The 21,144-nt window shown below is 35.1% G+C and overlaps 1 protein-coding gene across 1 annotated transcript in view; it reads left to right on the top strand.

Moving 5' to 3' along the window:
* Positions 1–21,144, top strand: part of ZNF804A (zinc finger protein 804A) — a gene marked incomplete at its 5' end in the record, with an annotated part of 294,760 nt that overhangs the window by 225,281 nt on the left and 48,335 nt on the right. Inside the window, one exon of the mRNA XM_081242785.1 lies at positions 5,345–5,488. Within this exon, the coding sequence (XP_081098911.1) occupies positions 5,345–5,488 (144 nt within the window). The remainder of the gene's footprint in view (positions 1–5,344; positions 5,489–21,144) is intronic.

The raw sequence follows: 21,144 nt of genomic DNA on the forward strand, positions 1-21,144 counted from the left end.
AAAGTAGAACAGATAAGAAAAGCTAATATAAGGATATACTTACTGTTTGCCACTAGTGCAAGTAAGTGGTGCTCCTTCTCACTGGGAATCTCTGTGGAATCTTAGAAATGTGTCTCAGAGGTGTCTGCCTGGTAGATAAAAGGGGAAATAATTTATCCTTGAGTTCTTACCCTCCACAGTGGTCAAGGGTGGACCTAAATGGTATTAACTCCTCAGCACTCCTGGGTGGTACATTTATTAGTGCTGAGTGGGAATCCACAAGCTCCCATATCATGAGTCAGAGAAGCCCCTGGATGGTAAGGGAAAGATGCCTCCACACAGCCTGGGGCAAACTGCAGTCAAGTGGAACCACATGAGGCTGCTGGAGAATGTCTCAGAACCTGTCACTTCGGTAATAACTGGAACAAGAGATACAGCCCAGAAGATGTGTGGTATTTTATAGAATGTGTAGACTATGGATTTCCAGATGAAATGTCTTCTATCTAGATATCCTCTTAGAAGAGAACAATTTTGTGATCTCTTCCTTGATTAATCTTTTCATTACAATCAAATTTTAACAAAGACTTTTTTTTCGCTTTCTCTCTTTATAGAAACTATAATGAAATTTATCCTGCATATAAATCACAAGGATTCTTTTATTCTTGATGGAGCAATAGGAGAGACAGAGACAGAGGCAGAAGGAGAAGAGAGATTTTCCAAAGTATTTTAAGTGTTAATTACATACAAATATTTTTTAGCATTGAAAATAATTATATACTAACAGTGCCCAATCTATTTATATCTTTGCAATTTTAGCTACTTTAAATAGAGTATTTCTAGCAGAAATATTGGATGTAATATATGATTACAACTACTATTTAGCAATGATAATTTATATGTAATTTGGTATTAGCTCTAAAGCTGTCCCCCAAATGACTGGGTACCACAAGCCCAAACATGAGCACAGCTACTTTAATCATAGTGTATCTCTAGTGCTGCTGGTTTCTGTTATATTTGTTTTTCATACACATGCAAAGCAAAAATGGCAGTGCTAATATTCTTTATTTATTATTATTTGTCAAGTGTCTGGCAGTGCTGAGCTATGTTAAAAGCTCTGGAGATATCACAGTCAGCAAAGCAGGTGTGAATTGCTGCCCTCCTGGAGCTCACAGTCCTCAGGGAAGGTTACTCTATGGCACCGAGTTATGGTTGACTTTTAAGAGAGGCTGACCCTCATTTGGCGCAATATGTTATGCCAATGCCAACATGAAATGCATCATTTTGGAAAAGAAAGTTTTCTCCCTTCAAAGTTCTACTTCAATACTATTCATTTTAAATATAGGGTAGATGGAATGGCCCTGTGACTGGATAAACCATTAACTTCCGTTTCAATTCGCTGTTCTGCAAAAATTATTGCACTGCACAGTTGATAAGGTTGCATATTAAAAGATTCTTGACTTTATAACTTTGGAATTACATACTGCTTTCCTGAAAATAAGGATTCAAGCTTTACTGTTTTTATATATATGTAAAATGTGATGGGTTTGGATGACTTGACCAGCTACAAGAAGTTCACCCCTTCTTCACTCTCTGCCATCACACTCAGTGGAGCATTCGGAAGTGTGTACATAATTGAACAGAATGCGTTTGCCTGATAGAAGGGAAAAATTTGAGGTTGAGGAGGATATATGAGCAGCTGTGTTCCTCTTTCATCTTATTCAAATGTATTTCTTACCTTCTGCAGAGGGATGGCTGTGTTGAATATGTGTATATTGTGCTTTACAATACCAGTCCATGCTTCTTTCAACACCATCCACAGTGGAGAAGGAGAGGGGCCCAGGGACACTGGGCATGTCAGCCTAGTGAGGGCTAATTTTGCCTACATACAAACTTAAAAAAATGTTTTTCTTGGCGTTGAAAGCCTTGGTTCCTAAGCCCCTTCTCCCCCTTCACACACACAACAGCTACCCTTTCCTCACCTTCCAGGATCCTCCAGTTTACAAACATTTTTTAAAGTGTATAATCAATGACAATACATATGGCTCTTTTCCTTATGACACATTCAATAACCAGTCCTTCTATTCTACTAATGTTTTCTAGAACACAGCCCTTACTTCTTCTTGCAGTTTATATAAAGTTGAAAATTCTAGCCTAAAAATGATCCTTACTGTGAAATTATTTGCAACCTTAACGTCAACTATGCCATGTTTCTTTTAATATCTTAGAGGAAGATACAGAGATAAAGCAAGAGGGCAAAAACACGTGAAAATATTAACAATGATTTCATTAAAGTGAAGGCTTTATAAGAGTTTATTGTCATCTTGTAATGTTTCTATAGTTCTGAACATTTTTCAGAATGTGAGGTATAATCAAAAAAATTCAGAAAACTAAAATTCAATGAGGATTAAAACAAAGAGAGGGAAGACCTATAGCACAAAAGAGACTAAGAATCATATGAGATGATGGTAACATATGGGCCTTATTTGAACAAACTCTTTTAAAATATTAGAAAATTAGAGTTATTTGAACACACTAACTGGATATTTGATGATAGTAAGGAATGACTGTGGGACTTTGTTTGTTTGTTTAGGTCTGATACTGATTGCATGATGATGTTTTTTAAAAGTTCTTCTATTTTAGAGATACATACTGAATGATGTACAGAAAACATTGTATGAACTTAGGAATGTCTTTAAAAATTATCTGAGGCAGGGGAAAGGATATGAGGTAGGAGAGGATAAAATAAAAGAAAGTTGACCCTAAGGTGATAATTATTGAAGCTGAGTGATGTGTATGTGGGGGTTATTATATTGTACTCTGTACTTTGTTTTCTGCTTAAAAATTTAAACATAATGGAGTGCTATGGATCAGATTATTTGGGTTCAAATATGAGCTGCACATTTATTCATTATATATCCTTGAGCTATATATTAAACTTTCCTGTGATTTAGTACTCTCACATGTAAAATGAGGAAATGTCTAGACTACACATCTCTATTATTTTAATCATGATTGAATGAGTTAATACATACAAACTCTTAATTTGTGACTGACCCTAAACAAGCACTGAATAAATGTCAGCTATTATTTTTAGATTTGTTTTTCCTTTCAAATCTAGGCTAAGGCTAATGATTTTGAAGAATGCAATTTACCTAAGAATCTCAGTTTGCTTTCCTCAAAATTTTCCCACTTTTGTGGAATGAAAATTTAAGAAACAATTATTGCTTCTCTGGAGGAATATCAATCTTAGGAGGACAAAATAAACCCAAAACAAACAAACAAACAAACAAAAAACCCTTACACTAAAATAAGAAATAACCAAACATTTAGAGAGACAAAGTAGCTTAACTGTAATTATAATTAATGGGGAGAATCAACTAGTTTGCAAAGAAGTTACTATTCTAAAATATTGTTTTGAAAGCTAATTCTGTTTGAACCAAAGACTGTTGCCATTATAATAAACTCACATTGATTAGAATTTTATCTCTGCGTTGTACGCTTTAGCCATGAAATCATAGTACTTAATTATTGTTTCATTTAAATTGGATAATCCACAAAGTATTACTTTGAACATTTTATAAAAATTCGGTAAGCAGTTTAGATCTATGAGACTCATTTTCATCTTTTTAAAGTAACTTTTTTTTTAAACATATTGGATGCAATCAAAAAGAATAATGGGGCCTTCCCTGGTGGCACAGTGGTTGAGAGTCTGCCTGCCGATGCAGGGGACACGGGCTCGTGACGTGGTCCGGGAAGATCCCACATGCCGCGGAGCAGCTAGGCCCATGAGCCATAGCCACTGAGCCTGCCCGTCCGGAGCCTGTGCTCTGCAACGGGAGAGGCCACAACAGTGAGAGGCCCACGTACCGCAAAAAAAAAAAAAAAAAAAAAGAATAATGGGGAATATTTCACAAATCTGCTGAGAAATGGTAAATTTTTCAAATTGACAACTCATATATGAACAATTTGAATGATTTTGCAATTTATCACCTCTTGCTGTGCAGTTGATAAAACTAATCAAAGATAATGATGAATCACTGTCTTTAAAGTGAGAAAGAGGGCTATGTATATACAGACTATTGCAAATGCATTATGCATTACTACAAGATATACTACAGGTTATACATATGAATGATGGTGTACATTGTGATATGATGTGAACACAAATATATAGCACAATAAAGTAAGGAAAGTATTAACCATTTATTAAATTACAATTAGTAAACCACTTGCAAATTTTGTAGAAGCAATTTAAACATTCAAACTATGAGTTCTTTCTAGCCTATATATTTAGTGAGAGGACGATTGTCATTGACATAGAGAAGACTGTGCCATTTCATCCCGAAATCCTTGTGCCTGAACAAGTGAGTGTCTTATGGTAGCACATAAGAGGCCTGAATATGTAGTTATTTTGAATTTTAAAGAAGTTGAGCCTGAGACAATATGTAAATTAGAAACGTAATATATTCTAAGGTAGGGATCGAAGTTTAGGTCTTCTTTATATCAGCACTTCAGTGAAAGACTTGGGCAGTGTTTCAACATGTAATGTTTATTCATGTCTGGCAACATCAACATTTAAGGAAGCATGAAATAGCAAGTATATTTAGATTTAAGAAAACCTGAGACCTACAAATATTTTGCTATTTTATGCTTTGTAAATGAAAGCTAATGATAATCACTGCATTTTTCAGGAGTTTGATTGCATAGTCATCTTTATTTACTATCAGCATGATGAAAGCCATCTGTTATACAGTTTAAGTCTTTTCAGTTTAGGTAAATAACTTGCAGAAAAGAATCTCATTTTCCAAAGATGAGAGAATTTTTTAAAGTTCAACCTAAATTGATATGGGTCAAGATGAAAACATTAGTCAAATGAAAGCTACTTGGGATGAATAAGTTGCAAACGAGCAAACAAAAAAACCAATCTTGAATATTTGCATACCAATATGGACCTCTTCATAAAGGACATATTTTAGATGTTGTTCAGAATTTAAAATTTTTATGTTAGCTAAGTCATTGCCAGAAATCGACAGTTGAATCAACAGCTATACGAGTTTCATTTTTTTCTATGCTAACATAGCATAGGAACTTCTTTAAGCAAGGGCTTCTATTTCTTTCTGTGATTTGTTTTTCCTCTCCATATTTCTACTATTCTTTCATCATTTATTTTGACTTCTTCTGTTAATCTTTAATTTTCTTTAACTGATAATTTCTCCTAATTTGGTTTGCTGCTATTTGCTTTATTTTCTCTTTCTCAGTTATATTATTTTAAATTTTAATTACTATACTAAAGTTGTCAACTGTCAGAAGAAAGGAAATCCAGAGGAAAACTAATTGCTTCCTTCCTTGAAAATTTATTTTGCAGGATTATGCTGAGAAGGAGAACAGCATAGCAAAAGCTCTGGAAGATCTGAAGGCCAATTTTTACTGTGAACTCTGTGACAAGCAGTACTATAAGCATCAGGAGTTTGACAATCACATTAATTCATATGACCATGCCCACAAGCAGGTAAGAAAGAGGTATCAAAAAACCTCTAATATTTCTGAACTTTTGTAGTAATTTGAAATGTGTAGACTGTATGAATATAATATTTTTTCTTTGCTGTGCAGTTTTTAAAGATGTCAATCTGGGGTGATAATTTGATGACTTACAATGAAAGACATTCTTTAAAAAGCACCAAAAGTAAAGGCAGAAGTAAATAACCAATATAAAGAAATATCATTCAGTTGCCTTTTAGTAACTGACAGTAATTTGAAAATTACATTCTTCAAGTGGTGATCCTCTATATTTCAAATTTATTAATTTCAAAATATGTTAATCAACAAAAGATATTTACCAGATATAAATGAATTTATTCATGGTTCTTTATGGAAGGCATTTCCCATTTAAACTACCATAAACGTATGAGAAACCAGTTCTGTTATGGTAAAACCAATCTAGGGTTGCTGGTTAAATAAATAATATGTATATGATTTAGTTTATTTTAATACTATTTCATTTCCCTATTGATTGAAAATCCAAGATTGATTTTTTCAACACTGTATGTAAAGATTAGTTTAAAATAGTGACATCAGAAGTGACATTAATAATATAGATCCTGTTTTACTCATATGCTTTACTTATATCAATGCAACTGCATACATTGTTTAGCTTACTTGACATGATTCAGTTGCTTAGTTATTGTCAACTTATAAATACTTTCCTTTTTAGCCATCACTCATAAATATCATCCAAATGTCATTTTGGTATTAATAAAAGGTACATTTTTTACCCATGAACTTACATTTACTTTCCATTAACATTTACCATAAGTATGAAAGAGTAGGGGGAAATGATTACATTAATTACATACGGACCAATGACAAGTATTTTCTTTTGTTGTCAGTTTTTCCATTCTCTCATACCAACAAAACTGTGCTTGGGGAGGCTGTTGCAGGGAGAACATTACCCTCTGCATACATGTGTCACTGATTAATGCTGAGTAAATTTAATGATCTGCCCTTGCCTTTCTTTTCCTGGTAGTAGATCCACAGGCACACCAGTTAATGAAAAGGTTTTGATGGAAATATCATTCCTTTTCTTACATAAAAACACATTCATATAAGTATATCATTGCTTGATTTGAACATTAAATCCAGCAGGAAATAGTATTGATTTCATTCTATGGTAACTTGCATGTGTTTTATAAAAAGATTCTGGAATTCTGCTCCCGATGTGGTAATTCTAAGAAAGTTGTTCCTCTGATTTTTCCTAATATCTTCCTGTATTCCTTACAAGAGTGCAAAGAAGGAGTGTTATTTTATCATCAAGGTATTAAAATGCATTTATAATTTCTTTTTGGCTTCACTCATGAATAAACATTTCCTATTAGCAACTAAAAACAAACATGTATGTTTCATGGTGTAAACTAGGTATTTGGAAATGTGTGTGTGTATGTATACGTGTATTTTAAGATTATCTTACCAGCTACATCTTAATGTCCTTTGCCAAAGAATGCTTTGTTCAACCATAGGTTGTCTGGAGGATCAAATTAACTTAGATTATCAGAGGACCTTTCCATTTCCATATTCTGAATGAAGTTAAGATACTATACACTGTACACAGATAAGCTAAGGGAATTCAGGATAAATTTGGTTTGTTCTTTTGAAGGTATGGTCACTTGATACTATCAGGGGCATCAGGCTCTGGAGACAGACTATCTAAATGGCCATGAATTCTGGTAAATAGCAGAGCCTTAACTGATTAATTTAACATGAGACTAAGTTACAGTAGCTGAAAGTACTTTAAATCTATATGATCATTGTATTCCCTCTCCATAGGATTGTGGCACATGTTTGAGACTGTCTTCCTAAAGAATGCACTCCCTTTTCTGAACAGACATTTTATCCCAATTACAGTTAGCTCTGTTTTTACCACAGGATTCCCAAACCTTGGCCACTTCGAATTAAGTAGAGGGGAACAAAATTTGGAGGTGGGCAATTCAGATATTTTTCTCCTGAGAACTGGAACCAAGGTAAACAAACAAAATACAAACCAAAAAAAGTATCACACAAGACCTTCAAGATGGCAGAGGAGTAAGACGTGGAGATCCCCTCCCCCTCCAACAAATACATCAGAAATACATCTACATGTGGAACAACTCCTACAGAACACCTACTGAACACTGGCAGAAGACCTCAGACCTCCCAAAAGGCAAGAAACTCCCCATGTACCTGGGTAGGGCAAAAGAAAGAAGAAAAATCAGAAACAAAAGAATAGGGACGGGACCTGCACCAGTGAGTGGGAGCTGAGAAGGGGTAAAGTTTCTATACACTAGGAAGCCCCTTCACTGGTGGAGATGGGGGTTGGTGCTGGGGAAGCTTTGGAGCCACAGAGGAGATCTCAGCAACAGGGGTGCAGATGGCAAAGCGGAGAGATTCCTCCACAGAGGATTGGTGCTGACCACCACTCATCAACCTGAGAGGCTTGTCTGCTCACCTGCCTGGGTGGGTGGGGGCTGGTAGCTGAGGCTCAGATTTTGGAGGTCAGATCCCAGAGAGAGGACTGGGGTTGGCTGCGTGATCACAGCCTGAAGAGGGCTGGTGCACCACAACTAGCTGGGAGGGAGTCCAGGAAAAGTCTGGAACTGACTAAGAGGCAAGAAGCCATTGTTTCAGGGTGCACGAGGAGAGGGGATTCAGAGCAATGCCTAAACGAGCTCCAGAGATGGGGCGTGAGCCATGGCTATCATCGTGGATACCAGAGACGGACATGAAATGCTAAGGCTGCCGCTGCAGCCACCAAGAAACCTGTGTGCAAGCACAGCTCACTATCCACACCTACCCACCCAGGAGCCTGTGCAGCCCACCACTGCCAGGGTCCCGTGATCCAGAGAGGGCTTCCCCGGGAGAACACACAGCACTGCTCAGGCTAGTGCAACGTCACATCAGCCTCTGCCACCACAGGCTCGCCCTGCATTCTGTACCCCTCCCTCCACCCAGCCTGAGTGAGCAGAGCCCCCTAGTCAGCTGCTATTTTAATCCCACCCTGTCTGAGCAAAGAACAGACACCCTCAAGCGACCTACCTACAGAGGCAGGGTCAAATCCAAAGCTCAACACCAGGAGCTGTGCTAACAAAGAAGAGAAAGGGAAATTTCCCTGAGCAGCCTCAGGAACAGCGGATTAAATCTCCACAATCATCTTGATGTACCCTGAATTTGTGGAATACCCGAATACACAACGAATCATCCCAAAATTGAGGTGGTGGACATTGGGAGCAACTGTAGATTTGTGGTTTGCTTTCTGTACATAATTTGTTTCTGGATTTATGTTTATCTCAGTTTAGTATTTAGAGTTTATTATCATTGGTAGATTTGTTTATTGATTTGGTTGCTCTCTTCCTTTTTTTTAATATATATATATATATATATATATATATATATATTTCCTTTTTCTATTTTTGTGAGTGTGTATGTGTATGCTTCTTTGTGTGATTTTGTCTGTATAGCTTTGCTTTTACCATTTGTCCTAGGGTTCTGACTGTCCTTTTTTTTTCCTTTTTTTAGTATTGTTTTTAATGCTTCTTATCATTGGTGGATTTGTTTTTTGGTTTGGTAACTTTCTTCTCTCTCTCTTTCTTTTTTTTTTCTTTTTTCAATGACTTTTTTAAATTTTTAATTATTATTTTTATTTTTATTTTAATAACTTTATTTTATCTTTTTTCTTTTTTTCCTTCTTTCTTTCTGTCTTCCTTCCTTCCTTCCTTTTGCTCTTCCTTTCTTTTCTTTCTTTTTTTCTCCCTTTTCTTCTGAGCTGTGTGGTTGACAGGTTCTTGGTGCTCCAGCCGTGTGTCAGGCCTGTGCCTCTGAGGTGGGAGAGCCGGGTTCAGGACATTGGTCCACCAGAGACCTCCCAGCACCAAGTAATATCAAATAGTGAAAGCTCTCCCAGATATCTCCATCTCAACACTAAGACCCAGCTCCACTCAACGAACAGCAAGCTACAGTGCTAGGCACCCTATGCCAAACAACTGCAAAGACAGGAGCACAACTCACCCATTAGCAGAGAGGCTGCCTAAAATCATAAGGTCACAGACACCCCAAAACACCACTGGACACGGTCCTTCCTGCCAGAAGGACAAGATCCAGCCTCATCCACCAGAACACAGGCACCAGTCCCCTGCACCAGGAGGGCTACACAACCCACTGAACCAACCTTACCCACTGGGGGCAGACACCAAAAACAACAGGAACTACAAACCAGCAGCCTGCAAAAGGGAGACCCCAAACACAGTAAGTTAAGCAAAATGAGAACACAGAGAAACACACAGCAGATGAAGGAGCAAGGTAAAAACCCACCAGACAAAACAAATGAAGAGGAAATAGGCAGTCTACCTGAAAAAGAGTTCAAAGTAATCATAGTTAAGATGATCCAAAAACTTGGAAATAGAATGGAGAAAATACATGAAATGTTTAACAAGGACCTAGAAGAACTAAACAGCAAGCAAACAATCATGAACAACACAATAAATGAAATTTAAAATTCTCCAGAAGGAATTAATAGCAGAATAACTGAGACAGAAGAAGGGATAAGTGACCTGAAAGATAAAATAGTGGAAATAACTATCACAGAGCAGAATAAAGAAAAAAGAATGAAAAGAATTGAGGACAGTCTCAGAGACCCCTGGAACATTATTAAACATACCAACATTCAAATTATAGGGGTCCCAGAAGAAGAAGAGGAAAAGTAAGGGACTGAGAAAATATTTGAAGAGATTATAGTTGAAAACTTCCCTAATATGAGAAAGGAAATAGTCAAGTCCCAGAAGAACAGAGAGCCCCATACAGGATAAATCCAAGGAGAAACACGCCAAGACACATATTAATCAAACGATCAAAAATTAAATACAAAGAAAAAATATTAAAAGCAGTGAGGGAAAAACAACAAATGACATACAAGGGAATCTCCATAAGGCTAACAGCTGATCTTTCAGCAGAAACTCTGCAAGCCAGAAGGGAGTGGCAGGAAATATTTAAAGTGATGAAAGGGAAGAACCTACAACCAAGATTACTGTACCCAGCAAGGATCTCATTCAGATTTGACAGAGAAATTAAAACCATTACAGAGAAGCAACAGCTAAGAGAATTCAGTACCACCAAACCAGCTTTACAAAAAGTGTTAAAAGAACTTCTCCAGGCAAGAAACACAAGAGAAGGAAAAGACCTACAATAACAAACCCCAAACAATCAAGAAAATGATAATAGGAACATACCTATCAATAACTGCATTAAATGTAAATGGATTAAATGCTCCAAGCAAAAGACATAGACTGGCTGAATGGATACAAAAACAAGACCCATATATATGCTGTCTGCAAGAGACCCACTTCAGATCTAGGGACACATACAAACTGAAAGTGAGGGGCTGGAAAAAGATATTCCATGAAAATGGAAATCAAAATACAGCTGAAGGAGCAATTCACATATCAGACAAAATGGAATTTAAAATAAAGACTATTAAAAGAGACAAAGAAGGGCACTACATAATGATCTAGGGATCAATCCAAGAAGAAACTATAACAATTACAAATATTTATGCACCCAACATAGGAGCACCTCATTACATAAGACAAATTCTAACAGCCATAAAAGGGGAAATTGACAGTAACACAACAATAGTAGGAGACTTTAACACCCCACTTTCACCAATGGACAGATCATCCAAAATGAAAAAAAAAATAAGGAAACACATCTTTGAAATGACACATTAAACAAGATGGACTTAATTGATATTTATAGGACATTTCATCCAAAAACAACAGAATACACCTTCTTCTCAAGTGCTCATGGAACATTCTCCAGGATAGATCATATCTTGGGTCACACATCAAGCCTTGGTAAATTTCAGAAAAATTAAAATCGTATCAAGTATCTTTCACAATGCTATGAGAGTAGATATCAATTACAGGAAAAAATCTGTAAAAAGTACAAACACATGAAGACTAAACAATATACTACTTAATAACAAAGAGATCACTGAAGGAATCAAAGAGGAAATCAAAACATACATAGAAACAAATACAATGAAAACATGATGACCCAAATCCTATGGGATGCAGGAAAAGCAGTTCTAGGATGGAAGTTTATAGCAATACAATCCTACCTCAAGAAACAAGAAGCATCTCAAATAAACAACCTAACCTTACACCTAAATCAATTAGAGAAAGAAGAACAAGAAACCCCCAAAGTTAGCAGAAGGAAAGGAGTCATAAAGATCAGATCAGAAGTAAATGAAAAAGAAATGAAGGAAACAAGAGCAAAGATCAATAAAACTAAAAGCTGGTTCTTTGGGAAGATAAACAAAATTGATTAACCATTAGCCAGACTCATCAAGAAAAAAAGGAAGAAGACTCAAATCAATAGAATTGGAAATGAAAATGGAGAAGTAACAACTGACACTGCAGAAATACAAAGGGTCATGAGAGATTACTACAAGGAACTATATGCCAATAAAATGGACAACCTTAAAGAAATGGACAAATTCTTAGAAATTCACAACCTTCTGAGACTGAACCAGGAAGAAATAGAAAATAGAAAGAGACAAATCACAAGCACTGAAATTGAGACTGTGATTAAAAATCTTCCAACAAACAAAAGCCCAGGACCAGAAGCATTCACAGGCGAATTCTATCAAACATTTAGAGAAGGGCTAACACCTATCCTTCTCAAACTCTTCCAAAATATAACAGAGGGAGGAACACTCCCAAACTCATTCTGCAACGCCACCATCACTTTGATACCAAAACCAGATAATGATGTCACAAAGAAAGAAAACTACAGGCCAATAGCACTGATGAACATAGATGCAAAAATTCTCAACAAGATAGTACCAAACAGAATCCGACAGTACATTAAAAGAATCATACACCATGAGCGAGTGGGGTTTATCTCAGGCATGCAAGAATTCTTCAATATACACAAATCAATCAATATGATAAACCATATTAGAAAATTGAAGGAGAAAAACCATATGATCATCTCAATAGATGCAGAAAAAGCTTTTGACAAAATTCAACACCCATATATGATAAAAACCTTCCAGAAAGTAAGCATAGAGGGAACTTACCTCAACATAATAAAGGCCACATATGACAAGCCCACACCCAATATCATTCTCAATGGTAAAAAACTGAAACCATTTCCTCTAAGATCAGGAACAAGACAAGATTGTCTATTCTCACCACTATTATTCAACATAGTTTTGGAAGTTTTAGCCCCTGCAACCAGAGACGAAAAAGAAATAAAAGGAATCCAAATCGGAAAAGAAGAAGTAAAGCTGTCACTGTTTGCAGATGACATGATACTATACATAGAGAATCCTAAAGATGTTACCAGAAAACTACTAGAGCTAATCAATGAATTTGGTAAAGTAGCAGGATACAAAATTAATGCACAGAAATCTCTTGCATTCCTATGCACTAATGATGAAAAATCTGAAAGTGAAATTAAGAAACTCTCCCATTTACCATTGCAAAAATAACAATAAAATACCTAGGGATAAACCTACCTAAGGAGAGAAAAGACCTGCATGCAGAAAACTATAACACACTGATGAAAGAAATTAAAGTTGATACAAAGAGATTGAGAGATATACCATGTTCTTGGATTGGAAGAATCAACATTGTGAAAATGACTATATTACCCAAAGTAATCTACAGATTCAATGCAATCTTTATCAAACCACTGCTGGCATTTTTCACAGAACTAGAGCAAAAAATTTCACAATTTGGATGGAAACACAAAAGACCACATTTAGCCAAAGGAATCTTGATAAAGAAATATGGAGGTGGAGGAATCAGGTTCCCTGACTTTGCACTATACTACAAAGCTACAGAAGTCAAGACAGTACGGTACTGGCATAAAAACAGAAAGATAGATCAATGGAACAGGATAGAAAGCCCAGAGATAAACCCATGCAGATATGGTCACCTGATTTTTGTTAAAGGAGGCAAGAATATACAGTGGAGAAAATACAGCCCCTTCAATAACTCGTGCTGAGAAAAGTGGACAGCTACAGGTAAAAGAATGAAATTAGAACACTCCCTAGCACCATACACAAAAATAAACTTAAAATATATTAAAGATCTAAATTTAATGCCAGACACTATAATACTCTTAGAGGAAAACATAGGCAGACCACTCTATGACATAAATCACAGCAAGATCCTTTTTGACCCATCTCCTAGAGAAATGGAAATAAGAAGAAAATTAAATAAATGGGACCAAATGAAAATTAAAAGCTTTTACACAGCAAAGGAAAACTTAAACACGATGAAAAGACAACCCTCAGAATGGGAGAAAATATTTATAAATAAAGCAACTGGCAAAGGATTAATCTCCAAAATATGCAAGCAGCTCATGCAGTGCAATATCAAAAAAAAAAAAAAACAACCCAATCTAAAAATGGGCAGAAGACCTAAATAGACAAAGATATACAGATTACCAACAGACACATGAAAGGATGCTCAACATCACTAATCATCAGAGAAATGCAAATCAAAGCTACAATGAGGTATCACCTCAAACTGGTCAGGATGGCCATCATCAAAAAATCTACAAACAGTAAATGCTAGATAGTGTGTGGGGAAAAGGGAACCCTCTTGCACTGTTGGTGGGAATGTAAATTGATACAGCCACTATGGAGAATAGTATGTAGGTTCCTTGAAAAACTAAAAATAGAACTACCATATGACCCAGCACTCCCACTACTGGTCATATACCCTGAGAAAACCATAATTCAAAAAGAGACATGAACCACAATGTTTATTGCAGCACTGTTTACAATCGCCAGGACATGGAAGCAACCTAAGTGTCTATCAACAGATAAATGAATAAAGAAGATGTGGTACATATATACAATGGAATATTACTGAGCCATAAAAAGAAATGAAATTGAGTTATTTATAGTGAGCTGGATGGACCTAGAGTCTGTCATACAGAGTGAAGTAAGTCAGAAAGTGAGAAACAAATACCTTATGCTAACACATATATATGGAATCTAAAAAAAAAAAAAAGAAAGAAAAATGCTTCTGAAGAACCTAGGGGCACAACAGGAATAAAGACGCAGATGTAGAAAATGGACTTGAGTACACCAGGAGAGGAAAGGGTAAGCTGGGACAAAGTGAGAGAGTGGCATGAACATACATACACTATCAAATGTAAAATTAATAGGTGGTAGGAAGCAGCTACATAGCACAGGGAGATCAGCTCAGTGCTTTGTGACCACCTAAAGCAGTGGGATAGGGAGGGTGAGAGGGAGACACAAGAGGGAGGAGATATGGGGATATATGTATATGTATGGCTGATTCATTTTGTTTTAAAGCAGAAACTAACACAACATTGTAAAGCAATTTTACTCCATAAAGATGTTAAAAAAACAAAACAAAAAAAAGCCTGTCTACTCTCTGATTATGTCTGAACCTAACACTTTACATATGTAATCCTCTGCTGTGGCTAAATGCATTGAAAAGTTGAGAAAACTGGTTTGCTTAAATAGAGGACAAAATAAACACACAGAAAATGAGGTCTATGTGGCCATGTGACAATTGAAGGAAACAGTATGGTAATAGGAATTTTCATTTTGAATGGCTTTCAGAAAAATAAGCAGTATTTGCTTTAACTGATATACAGATCCTTTCCTTGGATTCTGAGAGATATTTCAGCTTGGTATTAATAAATGAACTTAAAAGGAAAAATAAAACCAAACCCTAGCTTAATACTTCTTTTTACTTGTGACCTAAAAAGCAAAACAAAAATAAACTCTTAGTAAAATACTAACCTATCTCAGTAGCAAAGCAACGTTTCTGGTCTCCTATAGAAAACGCCTACATAAGAAATATTTATACTCAAAGTCCATATAACTTAACTTTCAGTAAGAAAACCTACTTGTGATTAGGACAATTCTTGCATGGAATTAGAAAAAGACAAAGAGACCACTCGTCTCACACATTCTTTACCTCCAGAGATATGATTCTAAGGGCCTCCTGATACAGGGCAAAAGGGAGGGTGGGTTACTGGTGGAATGAACCCTAGTCCTGCCACTATTTGCCTTTGTTAAAATGAGCAAAGGCTCATTTAATTCTATTACTCATTCTTAAGAGGAATAAATGAGAGAATGCACATGAACACACTTTGCAAAGTGTAAAAAAATAGAAGAAGTTCAGTATTTAATTAGTTTTTATTATACTACGTACTAAAATTTTTCTCCTAAAATGTTTGGGACACTGACAGCTTGCCTCTGAGACTTCTTTTATGTAGGCTTCCCCAAAGTATCTATTTTTACTTCAAAAAGCCTAATAGAGTCTGAAATGTAGACAGATAATCTTGACCTATGAGCTGTTTTGCCTGCCTCATGTATCTTTGCAAATTCGTGTATGGCAGAGTATGTGTTGCATTTGAATTCTAAGCTTCAAAGAAAAATCTGTTTCTCTCATCCACATGTTCCTTGGTAACTTCAGAATCTCTCTCGTGCTTTTATCACTAAGACTTGATAACAGAGAGTTAAAAAGAGGAGGAGACTCAGGTGTATGGAGGTGATCACGGTAGTTCACAATTTAGACTTCATTTTTGCAATATTTTCTTTTTACCTTAAAACTTGAAAGCCTTTGGATTGTAATATTTTAATGACAAGGATTGTTTCCTTTATGTCTTCATCCCTCACAACATCTAATGCAGCATTTTTCACAGTTTACACACCAAATCAATGCTTCCCATATAAATAAATGTAAAAAGGCCAGAGTCAAATTCCTTTTGAGGTTTTGTAATAAACCGCAGCTTCGAGGTAGGTAAGAGTTCCAAAAGAATAAAATTATTTATTTATAGATTTATACTTAGATGAAACTAATTGTGAGGAGAATATTATTTATGAGGATGAAGTGACTAAGTTGGATGAGTATTTTGAACGCTTCCACATTCATGAGTATTTTTCTTTTATAAAGAAGTTTTACTGATTATAATATAGCAACAATTTAAATAGCATGTATTTTGTGTATTCTTCAAAGTGTTTCATATCTTTTTAACATCAATGTATTTTGGATTTATATTGTGAGTGTTTTTTTATGTGAGAAAATTATTAAAAGCAAATAGCACTTTTAGAACTACCTCAGAGGTTTCACTTTCAGTAGGGTAACACACAAGATGCTTCAAAGGACCCTTGTACTCTAAAACAAATAGATCCTCTACAATACAAATTTTTAATTGAATTGCTGAGTTTCTAGGAAGGATGATATCTCTAAAGACCATGGGGTGAGGAAGTGTTGAGGAGTGGGAAGCTACTGGCTAAAACCTGGGCATGCAGTAATAATAAAGTACAAAATGTGGAACTGAATGAAGAGTAAATCACACTATGAGCTTTGTAGTTTGGAAATGAACCATGGTCAGTGGTTGGTAAACTTTGACTAAGACTTCTGGATTAAAATGAATATTGCCCCTAGTTCTTGACTGAAACATATACAAATTACTCTTGAAAAAAATAGCAACCTTGATTTAGATTTTCCATTGAATGTGATTAACAAAATCAGGGATCATAATCAAAGATCAAAAACTCTAATCAAAATCTCAATATTTTTTAATATTGAACTTTACAAACTGATTGCACAATTTATATGTAAGAATGAATACAATTCTAAAAAGGCAACTAAAAGTCGGAAGATTTGTCCTGCTGGATGCCAAGACTATTATATACAGCTTTATTGTCACAGACTTGGACAGATTGATTAATGGAGCAGAATCTAGAGCTGTGACGTAAAAATCCACTTATGTTTGGAAATTTGTTCAATAACAGAGACAGAAAGCATCTCAGTGGTAAAAAGGTATGTGATGATTAGTTATCTATATTTTTTTTTTAAAAAGAGATTGACTCCTTCTTCACACAATAAATGAACAATCAAGCAATATCAATGTCAGATGAATTAAAGAGTTTAAAATAAAAATAAAAACTTGTAAAAATTTAGAACAGTAAAATAAAAATAAAAACTTGTAAAAATTTAGAACAGTATTGTGGAAACTATTTTTATGACCAGAGAAATACACAAGTATATGTTAAATAAGGCATTGAAAGCACAAAGCATTGTAGAAAAGATTGGTAAGTTTAACTACATCAAAAATAACATTTTATCACAAGAAATTTTCAGTAAAGAAAGTAAAACCACAAGCCAGAAATTGGGAAAATATATTTGTAATATATATACCAAGAAAGACTTTGTGTTCGGATCTTATTAAAAATATGAATTCATGAGAAAAATAAAAACAACCCAGTAGAAAACTGGAAAAAATATGGTGGAAATTTACAGAAGAAGAAACACTAAAGACCCAAAAATATATTACAAATTGGTCAAAAATGAGCAATAATTTTGTACCCACCAAATTGGAAAAAATAAAATTTGATGATCTCAGTTGATAATGATGTGTATCAATGGAAAATCTTACACATCATTTGTGAAAGTATGAATTGATCTGGCAACTCAGGAAAACAATCTTACAAATTTATATATCAACATACTGAAACAAAACCAAACCTCTTAATAATAATAGCTATGAACAACAAAATTTGAAAATAAATTGTGATGTATTCACGCAATGCAAAATTATTCTGTAGTTCAAATAAACTAACTCTAGGTAAATATAACATGAAAGAATCTTAGAAATGTAATATTGATTGAACAAAAAGTTGTGAAAGACTGCACACTTTTTATTTTGTCCAGAAAAAAAACTTAATGCTATTGTTTTTAAGATTATAAACATGTGATCTATCCCTCTTTGGGAAATGGAAAATGGTGAATATGAAACTCAAGATGGTGGTTACTTCAAGGAGTGAAGTAGGGTGATGTGATACCAAAGGATCACTTGAGTATATGAAATATGTTCTAATTCTTAAACTGGAGAATGAGGTCAGGGTTATTCAATTTAATATAATGCTTCATACAATTGCACATATAAAATACTATAGACTGAATCATTAAACAAAGAAATATCATAGTCAAACAAATATGTTCTCAAAGTCTCAAACTATTCTGTCATAATTATAGAAGCTGTCTTAATTGCAGTGAAGTAGTAATTCAGTATTAAATGGAGAATTATAATTGAAGTTATTATTAGCTTTTCCATGTGCCATTCAAATATTTCACCATTTTATTAAGAAAGCACATCTTCCCTGTTTATCAGGATCATCTTGTTTGTTAAACTTCAACCAATATGGGAAAATAAAGTTTTCCAGGAAAAGATAAAAAAGGTAGAGATACATTTCCATTGCTCTTTCTCTCTTATTATCATTTGACCAGATGAGCCCTTAATATTAACATAATAAGTGCATAATGTTTTATCATATTTATGTTTTTATAGAATTCTTTATTCAAAAGCCCAGAGAAGCACAGGATTTTATTAACATGCATAAAATCTAATTATATGCAGATAAGTGACAGTTTAAACGCAAATCATTATTTTAACCTACATAAACATACAAAATAATAGTTAATTTATTATTTTAAAAACAGAATTAGTTTTTCATAACAGAACATACAGTATTTTAACTATACATCCCAATATCCTACGACAGTCTCAATTTATATCCATCATCCTGGTTTAATTATTAATAGAGTCCTTATTTAAGTAATAAATAACATGGTTGCAATAGATATGTTTCTTGAAAAACAGCAATATTTTTCGCTACATTTTAGAAAGATGAAAATTTAAAGAAATGGCATAGTAAGCCTGATCCTTCATGTAAGTTATATATTTGCCCAAACTTAGAAATGTCAAAGGGAACTTTTTTAAAAGTCTAAAAAAAATCACATACTTATATACATTTTTTGCTTGAGGAAACTATGTAAACATACATTTCATTATGTAGCAAATGGACTTAAGAGTCAAGAGACCAGGCAGGCTCTATCACAAACTTCTTTTAAGGCAAAGCTTTTTATCTTCGCCTTCCCAGAGCTCTATTTCCGCATCTATATACAGAGAGTTTAGACCAGATGACTTCATTGGCCTATCTGGGTCTAGATTTTAAGGATTCTATATCATCAAGTATAACACAGGTTAAAGCTTATGTGTTCGTCATAAATAGTCATATGTACTTCATTCTCAATTCCACATTTTCTAAGTGATTCTCTCATGTAAAAAGAGTATTAGAATATTTTCCAGTGAAGTTGTCATTCTGAATTCTAGTCACTGAAATTATTTTTTTTTAAGTGGCAAACTCACTATCAGGAAAAAGAAAAGATTTTCCTGTAAACTCTTTTACCTGTACATCTGCCCTGAACCAAAGCCACACCGTGTCTGTCTTCTCACCTGGTAGCCTATGGACAATTCAGAGTTATTTTCACTGTAAGAGATTTGTCATGCTGATACTATGAAAAGATAGAAAAGGGAATGATTGCCTTATTGTTGCTGCCCCTCAAACATTTTGTTTTTCACTTTAACAGTTTCAGTGAGGCTGAAATATCTCCCAAAAGGCACCGAAGTGACCTTAACCCAGCAGGTCAAGATTCTGTGCTTTATGGCATGCTGTTTTGTTCTGCTCCAGAGGAAGTCACTGTCAGGCCAGATTGTTGGAATTTGCTGTCCTGCAGGGACTTGTAGTGCTATAGAAATGGAGCAGCTTTATTCTCAAATTTGAACATTTCCTAATCATTTAAGCTTCTGTTCAGTAAAGTGATACTTGAGCAAGAAATCACTTCTTGATATTTGGGTGTAAATTTTCATCTGCAAAATAATATTTAAAGGTTAATAAGAAAATATGAGATACAGGTAAAGCAATTAATGATTCAGTCCATTTCAAACATCTTTCCTGGAATTTTTCCTGGGGTGTGTATTCATCTAACTGTACTGTTTTGTTGTGTTTATTTTTTAACCATTTGGAGGATCAGAACAAGGGGAAAACTTAAAAATTTCCTCTTATAGAGCATCCCCACTGCCCCAAATGACGGCTCCAAGAGAAGCACACACATATGTCTTCATCTTCAATGAACTGTACTGCTTTGACATTTCATATTCAAACCATGATTTGAATAGAATTAAACTGAAGGTTTTGTCCATTCTTGAGTCTGAGCCAGCCTGGATAAAATATTCATTTCTAGTATCTGAACTCATGCCATTGTCTTAAGCTTTCCCCAGTGGAGTTGAAGTCTCCTTCCCTCCCATCTTCCAACATCTATTAGGTTGATGGCTGTCTATTGAGTCAATTAATGTTCAGGGGAAGTGAAAAATACTACAACTTTAAGCAAAGTGTTTTATTCCATGTTATCTACATATAATTATGCTAAAAAAATTAAAAAAGTAAGATACAGTAGAGAAATGCACCGAATATGAGAGAAAGCTTTTGTATTTACGTATATTTTAGAATAAGAGGACCTTAAAGATGACAGAGGAGTAAGACGTGGAGATTACCTTCTTACCCACAAATACATCAAAAACACATCTACATGTGGAACAACTCCTACAGAACACCTACTGAACGCTGACCAAAGACTTCCCAAAAGGCAAGAAACTCCCCACGTACCTGACCATGTGGCTGACAGGGTCCTGGTACTCCAGCCAGGTGTCAGGCCTGAGCCTCTGAGGTGGGAGAGCCAAGTTCAGGACATTGGACCAGCAGAGACCTCCTGGCCACATGTAATATCAATCGGTGAT

Source organism: Mesoplodon bidens (assembly GCF_964165515.1).
Source record: "Mesoplodon bidens genome assembly, chromosome: 8".
NCBI lineage: Eukaryota > Metazoa > Chordata > Mammalia > Artiodactyla > Ziphiidae > Mesoplodon > Mesoplodon bidens.